General features: G+C 41.2%; 1 protein-coding gene and 2 long non-coding RNA genes across 5 annotated transcripts in view; 2 read left to right on the top strand and 1 right to left on the bottom strand.

Moving 5' to 3' along the window:
- LOC138951816 (uncharacterized) overlaps positions 1–9,061 on the top strand; it is a 76,900-nt gene extending 67,839 nt beyond the window's left edge. For all 3 annotated transcript variants that reach the window (XM_070323370.1, XM_070323368.1, XM_070323369.1), the window contains exons 4-5: positions 6,551–6,840; positions 7,217–9,061. In XM_070323370.1, coding sequence (XP_070179471.1) covers positions 6,551–6,840; positions 7,217–8,272 — 1,346 coding nt within the window. In that variant the 3' untranslated portion in view covers positions 8,273–9,061. The remainder of the gene's footprint in view (positions 1–6,550; positions 6,841–7,216) is intronic.
- On the bottom strand, positions 1,117–3,750 carry LOC138952488 (uncharacterized). The gene is made up of 2 exons (XR_011451385.1): positions 3,644–3,750; positions 1,117–2,903 (listed from the first exon to the last, which is right to left on the bottom strand). It is a non-coding gene; the product is annotated as an uncharacterized lncRNA (long non-coding RNA).
- Positions 9,062–12,591: 3,530 nt separating the features above from the next.
- Positions 12,592–19,740, top strand: LOC138951770 (uncharacterized). The gene is made up of 2 exons (XR_011451217.1): positions 12,592–12,778; positions 16,454–19,740. It is a non-coding gene; the product is annotated as an uncharacterized lncRNA (long non-coding RNA).
- Positions 19,741–20,475: the final 735 nt, after the last annotated feature.

Below are 20,475 nucleotides of genomic sequence, written 5' to 3' on the forward strand. Positions count from 1 at the left end.
CATGCACGCGTGCGCACACACAAATACACACACACACACACACACACCACACTCACACACACACGAGTACAGACTCATGCACGCGTGCGCACACACACACAAATACATACACACACACACACACATACACACACACACACACACACAAACAGTAACACTAACACATGTGCACAAAATGAACACAAACACACACACCGCGCGAGAGAGAAAGACTACAGGGAGGCATGACGTCATGATGCATTAATTGACGTCAAAGACTTTCGACCGTGACGTATTCTTCTTACGCGAGCTTTATCCATAGACTTGGAAACTACGGAATTTCTACCCGTCCAAAGCGGCCTTGGGTGGCGTTTGCTCAAAAAATGGGGGCGCCAATTTTACCCACCGTATTTTTGTTAGTATGGTCCCAATTTTTGGTGAACTTCCATCTCCAACTGTGGCCCATTTTCGGGCACAAAGAATCCTTCTTTATCATGTATTATTCGGTATGCACATTTCTCAAATCGATTACAGTATAGCGTTCACGGGATACCTCCAGCTTCGCTGGGATAAATGTTCTACTACCTTGTCAGTCTAGATCTGGAACTCATGAAACAGCACTATTCAAATCCCCATAAAGTGAGCTGGTGTTTTTCTAGATCTAAGCATCGACCGAATTCAATAGAAATGTTCCTTGCATGGCATAATTATTTACCTAAATCTGTTATTAAGTTTGTTAAAAATCAAAGTATTCGTTTTTTGTTTGTTCGCGTGTCTGGTTTTTGCTTAGTCGATTAGCTTACACGATGTGTGGCTTTTTATTTTTGTAAGGGTGGTTTAGCATGTATAAAATGAGACCTAGACCACATACGCCATGAAAGTAGAGTTCCCCGTTCAATACCAAGATTGCCAGTATTGATATTCAGACAACTTTTGGATAAATGTGTGGGGCTGTGGTGTTGCAGTGGTAGATTGTTTGCACGGGTATGTAGGTAGGTACGTGTACATCCGTGTGCTTTTGTGCAGGCATTTGTGAAGCAGGAACATGCAACATTTTTGACAAACATCAGGGTTGTGTGTGTGTGTGTGTGTGTGATAAAACCAACTAAGCTTACATCCAGCACAAAAAGCTTCAGCTCTACTTCACCAGTCAAAGACAAACGCATTGTTTTATTCAGCTTTTGACACATATATTCACTCGATCAGAATCGAACCCTCTTCGTGAATATTTTATTTCAGAAAAAAATAACATATTGATTCTACACAACAAATGGTATTGCTATATGCTATGAGTATGAACGATGAAGACTAGCAACCGAGACAGATGAGGCATCAAGTTTCTTAGCCTTTTAGCCTCTTATGTTGCATACATGTCATTTGTTTTTAATTTTTATCTCCTGATAACTGACCAGAAAGGTACGTACAAACATCGATTCTGCAACTACCTCGTAAACTTTTCGATCGCTAATACACCAGAACTTGATACAGTATGCAACACTCACAGGCTTGATTACCTGTTGCATTGAAACGACAGAAGGAATTAAAAGACTATGTAACTGAGAGGAACCGATGTATTCAAGTTCAGAACGAAGCAGTTTCTGCCTCGGAGCCTGTATCTCATGCTATGAAGCCACTAGAAGAGAAATGTCTGGCGTAGTTTGACCCAACAGACAGAGAAGTCAAGGGGGGTAATCTATCGACAGCAGTTGTATTGCTGGTTTGTATTTGATCTTACAAACCATTCTTATTAACTTGTATAAATAGTTTATCGCTTCAGTAAACACTCATCTATTTTGAAGATTACGTAATTTTCAACAACAAAAATTAAAAAAAATTCGCAATTCAATATTTCACGCAAATTTTACTAATCCGCAAACAATTTTGCATGAACAAGTGTTATGTTAGGGAGAGAGTACGAGTGCGTAGTTAGACATATTTTGAGTGGAGTAGCAAAAATGCTTTAGCCATGTACTAATTATGTTATTGAACTGCTTAGCGGAGATTTCCAGATCAATCATACGGCGGTGAAAGACTGGTCTCTAGTACGGTCTATACTTACAAAATATAAAAATAAACAAACAAACCAACACAAAAAAGGTTTGTGTTGCACGTAGGATTTAAGTATTTAATTGAATAGAAAAGGCAACATCGGAATAAAAACAAATCTCGTGGTTCTCTTGTCAAGGAGTATGCACATAATATGAAAGAAGATTGTGGAGTAGGCTGCTTTCTATTCTACTGCTCTAAATTAGCAAGAGGCAAGCTTTACAATGCTATTCACACTAGGATGCAAAGCATTCAGTGCTAAAGCTCTCAAATCACAAAAGTTACAAGACAAAACACACTTCTTGGGGCTACAAGAAATGTTAATATTTGTAAGCACACAATTGGACACATTTTTGTAAATATTTGTTATTGCCTCCCTTGAATAAAACTTATTAAAAAAAATATTCTGAGAAAAAAGTTATACTTAAAAGCAAAGCTATCAAGAAATAGGTAGACAACCCGTGTAGATACCTTTATTCTTAAGACATTTTATTTTTGGAGGATGTCACTATGCAATTTTACAGATTTAAAAAAAAAAGCTTTAGATGATCTCCCTTGAACAAACATTTCTTGTTTTTACTATGTGTTAGTTTTAAGGGTATATAGAAGAACAATAAAGAAAAAATGCTGCAAATTGACTTGGACGTATTTACAATTTAATTAAACAAAATGTTTCAAATTATCTGATAATGAAATTCTACATTAAAATTAAAGCAGATCTAGGGACTTGTGCACAACATAAAACATAAGGAACTATGATCTGCATTGCTTGTTATGATGATAATGGCTGGCACCTGTCGACCGACTTGCACGCCATAATTCTATATGTTTTACTATGCGCCCTGCATGTCAATGGTCTTTCTCTGGGTGGCTCGATTCTGAGGAGATAAAGAAAATGCATTTAGTGCAAGCAGTACATAATGACAACACACATACAATTACTTAAAGCAGCTGCTGGTTTCAGAGTATTTAGTTAAAGGCCCACCCCAACTTGTTTGCCTCAATGTCGCAGATTTGGTCAGACTTTCACAATGAGTAAGATAACAAATTTAACAATGTTTTGATTTAAAAAAAAATAGTATTCATTTTTGTAGTTTTCGGCCCCATTCACTGGGAATCTTACTCAAGGACAAGGATTTTTCTTATGAATATTTGTATGTGAAGCTTCCAAGCCCTAGCTTCAGAAACGACCAAGAAACCCTCAATAATGGATTTTGTTGTGCATAGTGATGGCTATCCAACCGAGTGGCGGAGCACTGGTGAATCCTTTCATTCTCCTGATTGCTTGATTCTGAAATGACATTGTGGAGTTGGTAGTTATGTGAGTGTGTAGTGCCTGCTCTTCGTTGTTTAGTCGGGGGGGGGGGGGGGGGGGGTATTGAATCATATGATCATAAAGTAAGACTTCACTGTGATGTGCAGAGATTTAGTCAGGTACACAACATTGCTATGCTATCACGAAATTAGATGTTCTATCCTCTAGATGGGCTACACAACTACATCAGATGTCATGGTTGGGTTTTCGCAAGTCAGCAACATGTTTTGAAGTTCTCATTGGGTAATCACGGCTGACATCAAACACAGAAAAGGTGGAAAAAACATAAATCAATGAACTCACCTTCCCTGCATTGTGATACTAGCCATATGGGTCTGCCGAAGTAGCTCCTGCACATATTGAATTAAGTATTCATGTTATTGTTAGGATCACACTTTTTTCTGGTACATGTATATCAAACTGGAAAGTTTCTCAAGGCTTGAAGAATTCAAGAGCTTGCCTATCCCCAATAAAAAAAATAAATTTAGTATGCAAGTATTTTCAGGGTCTCAAGGTTTTAATATGAAGTCTGTTCCTCTGGGGTCATGGAGAAACAAATTACAAATGAGAACATACTGTTACACAACAAATTCCGACCAATTTAGGACACACCATAACATAACTCACAAACAAACAACAGCAATACAATAATTAGTCTGCAAATACCTAAACGTCGTTCACACTAGGTATACAAAAATAAAAAAGCACATTCAGGCAGGTTTGACAAGTAGACCATTCCAGCTGCTGTTCCAGACCAAAGGCCATGTTTCCCCTTACTCTGTGATTGTAATCATAATTATTGTTTATGAATGACTTCAGTTTTTCTAAGTAAATCTCTCGTTGTAATTACTGGTAAATGCATTATCCCAATTAAGATATCCTCATATCTAACCTGCGTAAACTTCATTTCAAGGGTTTTAATTTTTTTTTAGCTGGCCAAGAAATTATAAGCATTCCTCAATTATGTTCCTGTCAGACTCAATGAGCTAATCTTATAAAAAAAAATTAACAAAAGGTAGCATCTTATAATATTCTCACGTGAATTATAGCTAATCAGAAAACTAGTATTTACTTTTTTTTAAACTCAAACTGAAAATACAGGCATGCAACATTATCCTTGCTGTTTTGTGATAACCCTTACCATCAACTATTCTATTTCATTTCCATCTTAACAGGCGTAGCACCTCTCTGGAAGCCAAAAGAACACTTTAAATCCACCCCCCCCCCCCCCAGTACTGAGTAAACATTGCTGTGCATATTTTTTTTTTAAACAATGCCTGAGTCTCCAGTCACCTGTTTATGTTGTTGTCCTTGTACTTCACTTGTAGCTTAGCTGTTCAAGAAACTGTTTCTCTGATCACATGATCAAAATTCAAATACTTAATAAACCAATTTTGATTCTATTTCTTCAATAATAAGTTGAACGTCTGCATATGTAATTGCCACAATTTACAGAGTTTCTGAATAAATGCTGCAAGAAAAACCAACAGAGTGAACAGTTTGTAAATATACTAACATACCTATATTTACCTTATGACGTGTGTGGTACAGTGGCTGCTAAAACGTCTGTTACACCTGTCTGCATATATTAGGTGACAGCCCTGATGGAGACTGAAAAAAAAGTTCCTTTGTCAGTACCCTGTGTATGAGTGTGGTCGGGTATGTTCTGGAACAATTAGAGCACTCCCTATGACCATATGTTGCACGGAGGGTAGGGGGGGGGGGGGGGGGGGGGGCTTTTAGAGGTGTAATTGTTGGACTGTAGTGTAGAGGCTGATTGGCAGTGCTATGGGGTGAGGGTGGAGCTGGGGCGGAGAATATATCGTATGTAATTGAATACTAATAGTAATAAGCATGATCAGTTAGACTAGAGTTAAAAACTATGTTGATCGCCAGAGACATTACATAATGTGAAATCACAAGCATGTTACTGTACCTTTCGTTTTGCCATTGAGATTGGTAGAAGGCATTGAGTGGTAAACACAAGTTGCATTGATCACTGCATCACCATGTGGTCAATCCCCTTTGATCTGTAGATTGCACCAGCACAAACCAACACTGTGTTATGATCGTAAACAGCCCACATGGCCAATAAATCTAAGAACACAAACACTAGATAGATCTAATCGGAGAGCCTGCAAACCGAGTCATGCTTTTTAAATTCAATGAAAATCTGTCTGTCAATGAAGCAGATAGATCTATCCTTGCGATTGTTTTTGCAAGCAGATAAATGTTAGAACGTCACTTATTCCGTTTTCATTCAACAAATTGATATTTTGCAAGATGCATTTCGTGCCAATGAGCTGAACAAACAATCAAAATCAAGCAAGTGGTACATTCTTGAAGACAAAATTCAGTCACGCAAACAAACTGAAGGGAAAAAATCTAGCTTACTGCTGTACTGATTTCGCCAAATAAATGCATTTGCATGCCGAAGTTATTCCTGCTTTGATTCCAATCATTCTAATTGATCTGAATGCAAAAAATATACGTAACGAGCTGATCAAAATGAGTAACATTGCACCTGCCTATAGACTGTACTGCGAAAGCGAAGGTCGTCTGCGACTGGAGAATTTGAAGTCGAACAGCGTCGTTTCTTCACTCTCAGCGGCTGTCTTCATCGGAAAAGTGAAAAGCCTGACTTGCAATCTAGCGAAAGACACATTCTGTCTTTCCGTTCGGGCGTTGTTTTTGTGTACAATCTCTGAAAATGTTATTTCGAAAAAGGCGGCTGTCATTGTTTTGGGGTTTCCGCCTAGTGGTGTTTTAAACCGGTTTCAGACCGGAACACACTGAGGAGATGAGAACAAAATGGCAGCCCCCATGAAATCCGAAAGGTCACAGAAAAAAGTCGTGAATAGCGTTCACGGGATACCTCCAGCTTCGCTGGGAATATACATTTTTTTTACAGAATGAGCAATGTTGAACCATTTTGGGGATATTTCTCTTGAAGGTAATTTGGGATTTTGCTTGAATGTTTCTGATGCAAATCAGAATAATTGTTTTACAACAGAACCTGTCCTAGCGACCATCTCTTGATAACGACCACCTGCTCTTTACGACCATCCCAAACTGAGGATCCCCGACTGAGAGGTTCTCTCGTATATAATGTACTTCTCAATAACGACCACCCGGGTTGTTTATAAGGATCACAGGCTTGACTGTATTTCAAACGCTAACGCAAGACGAATCTCATTCATTTCCCAACAGGTGTGGACAACATCAACATTCGCGGAGAAGAGATCTGCGCTGAGATCATCAACCACGTCGCCCTCAGTGGCTGTGAATACGTCACCAACGCTCATTATCGTCACTTCCTGCCGTGCACGACGGGAAACGTCCACGTGGCCCAGTATTTGGTGGAGAGTCCCAGCTTTTTAGGCCAGGACACGCAGAAGGTTCGAATCTCGTGGTTTGCCAAGGAGATCCAGGCGGACATCTACAACAACAAGCCTTTCTTCGGACACTTCTTGGACGGCGGCGCTACCATCGGACGCGATGTAAGTCATGGTCCAAGAGACGACCCCCCCTCCATCCCCACCCGCAAAAAAAGAATAATAAACATAATAAAAGCAACAGTCGGGCAAACTAACAAATACATACAGAACTTGACATTTACAACAAGAAACCATTCTGTGGACACGTATGAGATGGACCCGGTACGTGTTAGTAAAATAGACTTCTGACGAGAAAAAACAAAAACACAAAAACATTTTTAGAAAAACACACACAAGCAAATAAACAAATAGACATTTACAACAACAAGACTGGCTCGTCCTGATGACAGTAATTTGAGATTTTCTCGGCTTAATTTGGCTTAATTTGGCTTACTACTGATGACTAAACGTTCTTCATTCTCTCTCTCTCTGCCAACAGGAGGAACTGCTGCGGGCCGCCAGGGAAGGCAAAGAGCTGCGCGCACTGATGACAGACAGAGGCTACGGCTTCCCCCTGCAGGTGGTGATGTGGGCGCGCGACGGGCGCGTGTCGGGGCAGAGCAACATGCACTTGTCGCAAAAGTACAGCGGCAACAACATCGTCTTCAACACGCAGACCCCCTACAAGTGGTTCTCTTCCTGGAGCACCAACGGCCGCAGAGACAGCTCCCGATGGGCCGTGGGAGGCAGGACCAACCGCGGGCGAGGCTCAGACTACGTGTCGCTCAACTGGTTCGTCGACCCTTGCTGGCAGCATGTCTACACCAACGACGAGTACGGCCAGGCCGCCGACGGCTCCCTGACCATGCTGACCTCCGCTATCGAGTCCGGCCACCGCGTCCGAGTAGTGATGTCCAACTTTGCCATGGAGGCCAACTTCCTGCGCATCAAGAACGGCCACGTTACCGCCTACCTCATCGACATGCTCTCCAACAACGGCGGCAACAGCTTCGACGAGTTCGACTTCAAGACAGACACGAATTACGTGTTCAAGCTGGTGCACACCACGGGCACGGTCCGCACGTACGGCTACCTGGTCAGGAACACCTCCATCCCCGTGGTCCCCGTCATGTCCAAGCAGACCATCAAGTGGTACGTCGACACCCGCAAGTGGCACAAGATCCTCGAGACCAAGAGCAACGGGGCAGTCACCTGGGGCATGAAGGGAAACCTCAAGAGCGCCATCCGCAAGGCCGCCAACCTCCGCATCAGCATCACCTTCGACGTCCGCGGCGGCGAGATGTTCGTCAACGCCGACAACGCCAGGGTTTCCACAACAGGCACGGAGGACGACGCCACGGCGCAGGCGGTGCGAGTGCTAGGAGACCAGCCTTACAACCGTTACGAGTACGAACTGTCATCAGTACCCTTCTGGGTCTACCTCTGTATGCCGACTACTTCCTCCATCAACTTGTCTGGCTGGAAGCTAGGAGAACATCGAAGGTACTTCCAGAGCAACAAACCGGCGCTGACAAAATGGTTCGCGGAACTGTGATCACTGAAACGCTTAACAATCAGACCTGCTGTTAATGTTTTTGACCCCCCTGTTTTTAAAATGTCGGAGCCTCATTAATTGGTTATTGGGACAAGCTAAAAGGCTGCTTTTTGATACACACTGCATGATACACATATTGACATAAACACATTTACCATCGTGTTTTTCCTTCATTAATGAAGACTGCTCGCCGTTATACGGTATACAAAGTCTCCTCCTAACGATAAACGGATCAGAAAGGAACAGGTACCCACTCCAGAATTTTTTCCGCAGACATTCATAGCAATCAGTGAAACAGTGTTGGAAGACAGCAAACTATTGAAGTCGCGCTAAGCACACATACATTATGAATGGTTGTAATTTTTTAGTTTCAACAATCTCCTAGCAAGGGGGTTAATTGAGATTAGCTAAGCAGGAAATCAAATCTTGGTCTATGTCGTATTTTTATGAGGTCAGAGGTGCTCGCTTTGCAGAATATGTAACACAGAGGTATATATTATTTTTATATTCATTAGTTATCGTAGTTTTAATCTTATAATTTAATAAACAGTGTCGCATTGCAAAAACAAAATGTTATACCATTCACTATGTACAGTATCACTATCGACATTCCTACAAATTACAAACGATTTTATTTTTGAAACATGTTAATTTTATTTAGTTTCAGAGACAGAAAAAGTGTTGTTGTTTTTCAGAACGAGACTGTGTTAGATTCAAGCGTGGATGTATGAAATAAAGTGCTGTTCGTTCCTTTCACGTTCATGTTAATAAAATGTATATACTTTTTTAGCTGTATGTGTGAGACCTGATTTTGTTAAAAAGAACAAAAAGCATTCACAGTACATCAAAGAAACAAAGGTACGTAAGCTTTCTAAATATACACCGCAACAAGAGTAAGTCAACGTGATATCTCCTGGCATCTGAGAGAATAACAAGCATTAAAATGTAGATGGTAATGGGTCTTCTCATGACACGTCAATTGGTCGGAACTTTTCTGTCCACAAATGATCTATCGCCCATGTTATAATTTAATAAACATTCTGATCTCGATAGGTATAGATGTCTCACAGGAAAATTAAGAAGTAAAAAAAAAAATTTTAACAACTTATTATGACTTTCCCATTACATGTATTATTATTATTATTCTGACATAGTTCTGACACCACCACTCACATTCTGGCATAGATCTGACACCACCACTCTCAATATGGCGTCGGTCCGACACCACCCATTCTCAATGTGGCAACTGACTGTCTGGCATCACTCTCAATGTGGCAACTGTCTGATACTAATGTTCTGCGCGAACTTAGAATCCGGTTTCATTCTAGAATGGACCGGGTCCAGGTTGGAATTCTAACCCTGCGCAAGAACAGGGGTGCCATTCTAGAATGAAACCCTTGAATAAAGGGGGCCGTAATGTTTGTAGGTAAGACAGAGTTGTCTTCCCTTGAATTATCTCCACCTGCACCTTCCCTTTGATAAGATGGGGCTGATTTGTCTACCCCTGAAAAAAATCCTTTGGCGATCTTGCGATGTCATGTCATGTCAAGAAAGTTGACACTCCTGAGTACGCAATAAACAAAGGCAGACCATAGCAAGGGGGACTACCAGGGCGGTATTGTTTGCAGGGCAGTTGTTTTTGTGATGAGAGCCGGTTGCGGCCGCTTGCAATGTCAGCGCTGTCTTCCTCTCGGAAATGTCTGGTTTTTTGACAATTTTTTTCACAGACAGACAGACAGACAGACAGACGGTCAGACCGACTAACCGACAGACAGACCAACAGAAGGACAGAGTGAGTTATAGAGCTGTTGTCACAGGTTTAAAAAAAAGTTGACATTAACAAAAACAGAAATCAACAACAACTTTTGTCTGGTTTTATAATATTATGGGAAAAACATTGAAAGCAATTCATAGTAGTAGTACTACCACAACAAATACTCTCAAAGGGGAATTCCATGCCTAAAAGTTTGACAGTTTTTATTTAATCTATCAGAATCCCTACCTTCCAAACTGTGATATGCCCACGTTTCAAACTCTTCATGTATATGAATAAGATTAAATCAGTCCGGAAATTTCCGTTCGTAGCGATCAGTGCTGAGTGTCTCTCAAAATCGTAATCACTTTCAGAACATCACATCACAATCCCAATTCACGATGTCTTTGAGTAAAGTGTAAAAAACCCGAAAAAAAACCCAACCAAAACACACAAAAAACAAAAACAAACAGAAAATCCAGTTACAAGCGAGATCGTCAAAACACTGTCAGTCCGGAAATTTCCGTTCGTAGCGATCAGTGCTGAGTGTCTCTCAAAATCGTAATCACTTTCAGAACATCACAATCCCAATTCACGATGTCTTTGAGTAAAGTGTAAAAAACCCGGAAAAAAATCCCAACCAAACACACAAAAAACAAAAACAAACAGAAAATCCACATTTGTGGCTTTGGCTGTGTGATAGTCTAACTGAAATGACTATTCCAACTTGGACCCAAATTCCAACCTTGCGCAGGGCCGATTCTAGAATGGACCAGCAACAAGGGTTTCATTCTAGAATGGCACCCCTGTACTTGCGCAGGGTTAGAATTCCAACCTGGACCCGGTCCATTCTAGAATGAAACCGGATTCTAAGAACGCGCAGAACACTAACACTCTCATTCTAAAAACGGTCTGACACCACCACTCTCCATGTGGCAACTGTCTGGCACCACTCTCCATGTGGCAACTAAGGTCTGGCACCACAACTCTCATTCTGGCAGCAGGGGCGGATCAAGGGGGATTTCTGGGTTTTCCGTCAGCTGGTTTTAGTTTTCTTAAATGACAGTTTTGGAAGGTAGTTGGGTAATTTGTTGGCTCACGTTGCACCAGTTCGGTAAATTGTCCTTGTTTTGATCCAAATTTGCTTCTTAAATTAACTTTTTGGAAGGTGTATTAGGGGTAGTTTCTTGGCTCAGATTGCACCAGATTACTCAATTTTCCTTGTTTTTATCAACATGTTCCGGGGGAGCATGCCCCCAGACCCCCCTCGGAGGTTCGGGCGCTTCGTCCCCTCAATTAAGCGCTTCGCGTCGTCGATCTGTCCCTAAAAGAAATTTGGACCCCCCCCTCCCCCTTAAAAATGATGTGATTTGCCCCTGCTGGCACCACCATTCTTACTCTGGTAACACCACTCTCAATCTTGTAGGACAAAATTAGAGAAACAGACAGACAGACACTGAGACAGACAGACAGCCACAAACACACAGACTGACTGACACACAGACGACACACAGATACACACACACACACACACACACACACACACACACACACACTGTGTGTGTGAGCTAGTCAGTGTATGTACGCACACATACACAAACACACACACATACACACACACACACACAAACACACACACAGACGCACGCACACACACACCCACACCCACACTGACACACACTCACACATACACACTGTGACACACACACACATACACACTCCGCGGGGGCAAACACCTTGTGACACACACATTGACACACACACACACACACGACACACACACGAACACACACATAGCCGCACTGTGACACCAAACACACACACACACACTGACACAACTGACATCAGACTTACTCTCTGAAGCTCAATATTCGGAATATTTCTGATGCCGCTAGGTTTGCACTTTGACAAGTTCAGTCTCGACATTCTGTAAAATAACTCCCGAGACTGACCCTTTGATTGGCGTCAGGCTCTGGTTGTACCAGAATGAATATGCCGGCGTGAGCCGGACAGATGGGAGTCAGGTGTGCGTTTGATGCGTTGCATTCTGCAGAGTTTGAATCCATTACAATCCTGCAATCACATAAGCGTCTGTTGTGACTCACTCCATTTTGACTCAATGACCTCTTGTCATCTCTTGCAGAAAACCAATCAGGGTCACAGCACGGTCAGTCGAGTCAGTTTTGCCGGTAACAATCATGTTTAGGACTGTCTGAAAAACGAATAATGACATAAATAACAAGAGGCAAAGCCTTCAAGGCTCACGTACATAAAAATAACCCGGAACAATATGTTGAAAACACATACACACACACACACACACACACACACACACACACACACACACACCGGGCACACACACACACCACACACTCACACACAGACACACACAGACATCAAAATGTATGTAATGTTTAAACTGATTGTAACTGAAGAAGTCGAGTTTTAGTAGGATAAAAGGATTTACAATTTTGAGGAAAAGGTCAGAAGAGAGGGCGAGTCAGAACAAGATCGGCAACGTGTCCCGGTATGTGCAGTTAAAAATAACCTGTGTGATATCGAAAGGAGGAACTCATTCAGGGGAAATAACACCAGATTTGTTCAAGGGAGATAACTCTCACACAAGCTGTCACCTGACGCGGAAAGTTGAAGGAAGTACTGAGAACAATCAGCCGGTATTCCTGTCTCCTGTTACATCGAGCAACTTCTCACCAACTCCATAACTTTTGCACTATCTGTTTGACACCTCTCAGGTGAGTACAGTTTTTGTTATTAGCGAAAAGCTGTGAATGCATGGCTTGAACGAAAACTTTAAAAATGGCAGCTCTCTGTGTCGTCTGCTACTGCGTTGCAGTGCTCGTGGGTAAGCCAGGCATGTGGTGTGTTAGGTTTAGTTTTGTGATGGACGATTTTGTTAGTCATACTTTTTTGTAACAGGTGCTTTGACAACGGAAAATTTGACAACGGTCTTCCCTTGTAGAACACCGTATTACGAACGATCAGAAAGCACCGCAAGAAAAAAAGCTGGTGGAACAGCTTCATAACTTAATTAGTCTTGACACTGATAGCTTTAAAAAAGAAAAAAAAGAAAAAAAAGAGCTGAGTCTTGCTTACATCTGTCGGTTGTTGAATCAATAAATGGAGGTCTGTGCCCGGGAAGCAGATTGCGCTACAGAAAATTGTGGGCTTGTGTGACACTGAACCCGTTTAAGTCCTCTGTCCCATTTTTAGTCCACTGTCCCATTTCTAGGGCACTGAATGCAATCCACTGCTGGCATTACATTGAAGTGATAGTTCAGATTTCTGTTCTTTATTGGACTAGGGAGGCCCTAACCACAATGCACAACCAGTTAGTTTCAGTGCTTTCATTTCCTGACTGAATTTGCTGAGGCGGTAATTTGCACATTTTTGGGTGCGTTCAATTAACAGTCACACTGAAATCAGTCTGCATACTAAAAGAGCAGTACAGTATTGAGCAACACTTGAGGCAGAAAATATGTGGGTCAGGGTGTTGACTAGCTGCTGGCTGCTGATTAAGTTATTTATTTGTTTGCTGCATATTTGTCACAATCAAACTGGGTCAATGCCTGCATAGGTTAGCTGCTGTAATTATGAGCTGTTGAGCTTCAGTCAGGCCATAATTGCATGCATGGGCTTGGTCAACACAGAAATAATGAGTCATGATTGTCACATTTTTCTGCACAAAATGGTGGTCCAACTGCGATGCTTTAAAATTTCATTTATTGTACATGCGTAGCTGGAATTTTATGTCGGATGCATGCATGTGTTATCAGTTCATTGAGCAGTGCAGAATGTATGTGGGTTGTAATTGTATTGATACTAAAACTGTAGTCTGAGTTAGAAATTGTGATGATCATGATAAGACAGAATCTTGAAAGCAATTACATGTATGCAAACCGGGGAAAATGCAGTCATATGCAGTCTTTATCTAGATATATATACGACTAGTGTCTGTCTGTCTGTCTGTTCGCGATGCACGGCCAAAGTTCTCGGTGGATCTTTTTCAAATTTGGACACCGTATTCAGCTACACCCCGGACACAACCTCATCGATGAGATATTTCAACACGTGCTCTCAGCGCGCAGCGCTGTGCGCGCTGAACCGATTTTTTTTTGTTTTTGTCGGGATCCACTACCAGTAACTCTTCCTTATCTTCTGCAGTGTTTTCAGCCGCGATTATCTCCCTTCCTCCGTGTGGCGTCAATCCATATTCCCGTTACTACGTTACTATTTTTAGAAGGTCACTGCACGTTACTATTTTTAGAAGGTCTCCAGTGTTTTGTGCGTTTATCTTCTTTCCTTCGTGCGCCGGCGAAGCCGGCTCCCAGGCGCAACCTGGTATTAGGCTCTACTTCTTACCGGTGAAGCCGGTACCCGGCGAAGCGGGTAATCATCTAGTATATATATATACTAGATGAATACCCGCTTCGCCGGGAAGAAGTAGAGCCCAATACCCGGTCCCCGGCTGTGCCGGGTGTACGCCGGCTTTGGCGGCGCACGAAGGAAGGGAGATAAACGCGCAAAACACTGGAGAAGATAAGGAAGAGTAATACCCGGCCTCGCCGGGATGAAAGCGTTGTGGACAGTGACCTTCTAAAAATAGTAACGGGAATATGGATTGAGCGTTGTGGACAGTGACCTTCTAAAAATAGTAACGGGAATATGGATTGATGCCACACGAAGGAAGGTAGATAAACGCAAAACACTGGAGAAGATAAGGAAGAGTTACTGGAAATGGATGAACAGAAAAAGCAAAATCGGTTCAGCGCTGCGCGCTGAGAGCACGTGTTGAAAATTTTTATCGACCAGGTTGTGTCCGGGGTGTACCTGAATATGCCCACCAAATTTGAAGCAGATCCATCGAGAACTTTGGCCGCCGTGCATGGCGAATACACAAATACACAGATACACAGACACACAGACACAAGTCGTATATATATATACTAGAATGAATACCCGCTTCGCCGGGTAGCCGGCTTCGCCGGAAAGAAGTACTTAGAGCCGTACGCCGGCTTCGCCGGGTCCGAACAATGGACCCGCCAAGCTTAGGTCCCTCCCAGATTCGTGGAATGGGAACAGCACGAAAATGATTCAGTGGCCATAATGCCATTCCTGACCATATCGAGTCCCATCCTTGTCGACGAATGTAACCGTGTTAATCACCTTTGGAGGCGAAGTCCACTCAAACAGGACTGAGCAAGTTATGGCTTCTCAAAGGAAGGCCAGTACATAAAATTACGTTAAAATTAATATTAAAAGTCCTACGGTTTTGAGCCATTAAGGACTTGAGTGTTTCACATAAAAGTACACAAAAGCCGCCAGACCACATCACAAACAGAACTGAACAATGCACAGGTGTTGCTTACATAGAGACACACACACTCACACACACACACACAAAAACACAGAGAAGCCGTATCTATAGAGAGATAGATGACAGTGTATTTTTCGCGTGGCTATAAATTGATTCGACCTTTGCACTTTTACAGTGAGGATAATTTACGGGTCCAATTTACGTTCTGTACACTGCGTTGACCTTCTAAAAATAGTAACAGTAACAGAACGCCGGGAATATGCGAAGACGCTCAGCGCAGTGGACAGCGCAGTGTAGTAACTTACAACTGAACGGGAAAGCCACACGAAGGAAGGGAGATAAACGCCAAACACTGGAGAAGATAAGGAAGAGTTACTTATAATGGTGAAATGAACACAAAAACGAAAATGAGTTCAGCGCTGCGCGCTGAGAGCACGTGTTGAAATATCTCATCGATGATATTGTGTCCGGGGTGTAGCTGAATACGGTGTCCAAATTTGAAAAAGATCCACCGAGAACTTTGGCGTTGTGATGTGGTGTAGCGGCTATGGTGTGTCGGTATGGGGGCCCGGGTAGCTGAGGTGGAACCAAAATAGCTGAGGTGGAACCAAAATCGGTTCCGCGCTGCGCGCTGAGAGCACGTGTTGAAATATCTCATCGATGAGGTTGTGTCCGGGGTCTCTCTGAATAAGCCCACCAAATTTGAAGCAGATCCATCGAGAACTTTGGCCGTGCATGGCGATTACACAAATACACAAACACACAAACACACAAACACACACACACACACACACAAGTCGTATATATATATATATAGATATATCGGATCTCTGTAATTGTAAAAAAAAACTACTCATTCATGCTGAAAACTTTAGTTCACTGGTATATATATGTACATGTTCTTCACTTGGCAGTCAAACTGTTCATTTTTAAATACTAGATCATCTTCCTGACGCTAGTCTCATTTCAGGCGAAGGAATGTAGTTTAATTGACACAGTTGTCAAAATAGGGTTGAGGCTGTGACAGTTTACTCTGAACGTCTGGCGTATCGAAACAATGGTGATAAATATTTGCTGTTTCTGTTTGTTGCAGTTGCTGAAGGTATCTTGTCTGTTGTGCTGTTCTCCTCTGCATTTTTTCTAACGCTGTAGACGCAAAAAGGCGGTCAGAATGGCAAACTGTGGCTGGCTCTGGGGCATCATCTGGATCATAATCCTTGTTGTATTTGGCTGGCCCATCGGATTTTTCTGCTCTTTTTTCTATGTTCTTCTCAGTCCGTTCTCTGCTTGTTGTAGTTGTTGTAACGAACTGATCAACTTGCTGAACAGAGGGGTTAACTTACCCCTCACTTGTGCACAGAACATGGTGTCTGGGAAATCCATGTGTTGAAGCGTGCCTGTTGGGCATGAATGTCTGGGGTATCTAAACAATGGTGATGAATGTTTGCTGTTTCTATTTGTTGCAGTTGCTGAAGGTATCACCAAACTTTTCCATTGTGCTGTGCTCCTGTATATTTTCATTTAGCGCTGTTGGCTCGGAAAGGCGGTCAAGATGGCAAACTGTGGCTGGCTTTGGAGTATCATCTGGTTCATAATCCTGGTTCTGTTTGGTTGGCCCATCGGATTCTTCTGCTCCTTTTTCTACGTCTTGCTCAGTCCTTTCTCTGCCTGTTGCAGTGGTTGCAATGAACTGATCAACTTGTTGAACAGAGGGGTAAACTTGCCCCTCACTTGTGCACAGAACATGGTGTCGGGCAAATCTATGTGTTGAAGTGTGCCTGTTGGGTAAAACACCCCGCCTCAATCAACCCACCCTCCCCTCTCCCAGATCATAACCCAGATTATAACTACAATATAATTGTGCTGAATGTTAGTTGTCCTTTTAAAGGTTCTTCCTTCCGTAGTGCGTGATCATGTACATCACTAGATTTTTTTTTTACATAAGATTAGAGCATCCATCCGCTTGGACCTATACCAAAAATCAACAGTTTGACTGCTTCCTGTGGAGGGGTTATAAATGTTTGCATAATCAACGTTGCACAAAGACACAGGTAAGAAAGGAAATTAATTCTGGCAGATAATTACCTCGCTGCACAGAAATATTTTTGGTATGTGTCCAAGTGGAAGGATGCTCTAAACTGATGTGAAAGCTTCAACACATTTGTGTTGTTTTCAAGGGAAGGATTAAGGAAGAGGTGTAAATCGGTTGACAATGAATGAACCACTGTATGTAACTGTTCTTCCCAATTATTAAAGCTCTATAATTAATTATATCTTCTTGTCGTTCGCTGTTAGATCATCAGTCCGGACTGCAGGGCTAATTAATTATATGATACATCATACCTCAGTCCTTTTGCTCATCCTTCGATCTGTGTTCATTGGAGGTCTATGTTGTAAAGCTGAACTTTTACTGGTAGCTATGTGTTAACCATAGAAACTTTGTTGTCTCTTTCAAACATTGTTACTGCATATTGTGATTGAATCAACACTAACAAATTGAATGTTCTCTCACCCTATTTGTTGCAATGAATGGCATTTTTCATGAGCTTGAGTGACTATAATTATTTTGCCATCATACACGGTACAAGTGAGAATCTTATTTTCTTCTTCAAATCATGAAAGAAAAAAATCTATGTCTACAAATTGTAAGCGAATTCTTCCAAATATATTCTGCATTTATCATGTTGACTGGTTGTTGACATTTCTTTTTGACTGTCATACGTACATAGTGTTCAAGTTTTTCATATGCTGATTTTCACATAGTGATTACATAAAAATGAGATTTTATATATACTTAAATAATCTTTTACTTGTCAATCTGAAGGAGAAAAATGTTATTTGCTTGATATCAAAGAGCTTTTTTTAGTGCAATACATTGGTTTATTGAAATACAGCAATTTTGTTTACCAATTCGTTATAATTTGTTATTATAATTTGTGCTTGGAAACAATGTCTCCTCCGGCCATTTGTGCACTGTGCTATTATCTTAGAAGTTTTTGTTTAGCTTTTATTGAGGAGGAAACTGAAATTTCATTGTAAAACTAAAAGTGAAAAAAACATATTGATTTGATTGTGATAACACTTATCTTTTTCTCATATTTTGGCTTGTAGGAATACAGTAGGTTCGTTCTCAATCAGCAGGACTTTTAGAATCATTTTCTTTGTACAGATGGCTGTATTTTTCTTTTGACTTACTAGGCTGGAAATAACTAGTTTTTGACATATTTACTATTTGGCAGAACTGTGCTATTTTTCTTTCAAGATAAACTTTGTCATGCATGTCCATTGTGGTTAAAAATTCTATCATGCTATAAGAATTTGAAAAAAGAAAACTTAAAAGGCACGTACATCATGGAATAAAATTCACCCATATCCTTACACAGTAATATTTTACTAATTGCAGCATTTCCCCCCCCAAAAGATGAATTATAGTACATATCCAACACACACTACTGATTTCATTGGCAAATAGAGGGGCTAAGAACTTGTAAGACACTCAGGGTATTATTTGTACGGACCAAATACTGATGAAAAGCTTGATGATTTTTATGTTTGTACTCACAGTTTATGACAAAGGTTGAGAAATAAATAAATTATTGTATCACGATACTCTGATTGAAAGATGGCAAGTCAAAAAGGCCGCCGAATTGGGCTTGTTTTGAGTCCAAAATATTATTCACATGACAGTGTGTTACCAATGCATGTCCCATTATAGACCATTGGTCCATTACCAATGCATGTCCCAATATAAACGATTGGTCATGAGAGGATGTTGCACTCTGTCAGCTAACAAATAAAGTGTCCAACTAAAGAACAGATTTGCTTTAAAAGTTTACAATCTAGCTTCTGTCATCCAGAAACTGCTGATGAGAACTTGCCTTGAAATCAATGATAACAGAATTTTTTTTCTACAGCATTGATTCATAAAAAAATGCCCAAATGTAGGCACCTTTAATGAATGAAGATACTTGAGATTATACAGATTATTGTTGTTGCATTTAAAAGCAATATCTTGATTGGTTTTTAATGACCTACAAATTAGTTTTGTTAAACATCACCACTACATATATACATTTAGATATTTTACAATGGCTTGCCCAATGTCATTATTTGTTTTGCTTTGTGTATCATTATTGATAGAAAATTGAATATTATTTGATTCTGTGGGTACCTTGAATGGTTGAAAACGACGTTAAACACCAAATAAACTTAAGAAAGAAAGAAAGAAAGATTCTGTGGGTTTGTTATAGTATGCTGGTCATATAACATGCTTTTAGATAGTTTTAAAGTCTTAATCATGCTTGCTTTTGTCTCATGTTATTGCCATGTGGGTAATTTGATCTGTTGTACTTGTGTCCATGAATAAATCGTGTGAGTGCACTTCTGAAGAACTGTCATTTGTTAATGTGCTAGTCTGACAGTGGTTGTAATCATCATTATTTGAGAGACACAGGCACTGTAGTTTTTAGAAAGAAAAAGTACTGAACTGAAGCAGAGATGATGTAGCATCAAAACCCATACATTCCTTGTATCACAAGTTCTGTTAAGCTTCAAAGTTAGCACATGCCTACTTTTGGTAGACACCTGTTCCAAGAAAATATATCCAGTCGCCTGCTCACCACTTCACAAGCACACTCCAGGTAACAATGTGAATCTTATTGATGCTTTTGCAGTGCCCAGAAATAACTTCAAAGGACATTTTTTGCCTAGAAAGGCCTTCTGATATTCTCCAGAAATGCTCAGCAGAGCGTTGCTCTTGCGCCCCTGGACACCAGCCTATTTCAGAGTTTTGTCAAGACAGTAGTTTCCCAGCCTGAGGGACAATACACGTTTTCGGAAATAACTCGATTGGGTTTGTATGGATTGTGAAAGAATGAGTTCCGTTCCTTTTGCTTGGAAAAATATTGACGTGATTCCTGTATACGTGTTCGACACCCCCTCGCTTAAGACTGGCCTATGTCACGTGAGAAATGATGTCACGTGGGGAAACTTTCACACTTTACATTAGTATTCAGGCCAGTCACAAGCGAGAGGGCGTGTCTCAAAATGTGTAGTCAATATTTGTCCGAGCGAAAGCAAGGGTACTCACTTTTTCACAACCCATACAAGCCCGAC

This window comes from Littorina saxatilis, linkage group LG17 (assembly GCF_037325665.1).
Source record: "Littorina saxatilis isolate snail1 linkage group LG17, US_GU_Lsax_2.0, whole genome shotgun sequence".
Lineage (NCBI taxonomy): Eukaryota > Metazoa > Mollusca > Gastropoda > Littorinimorpha > Littorinidae > Littorina > Littorina saxatilis.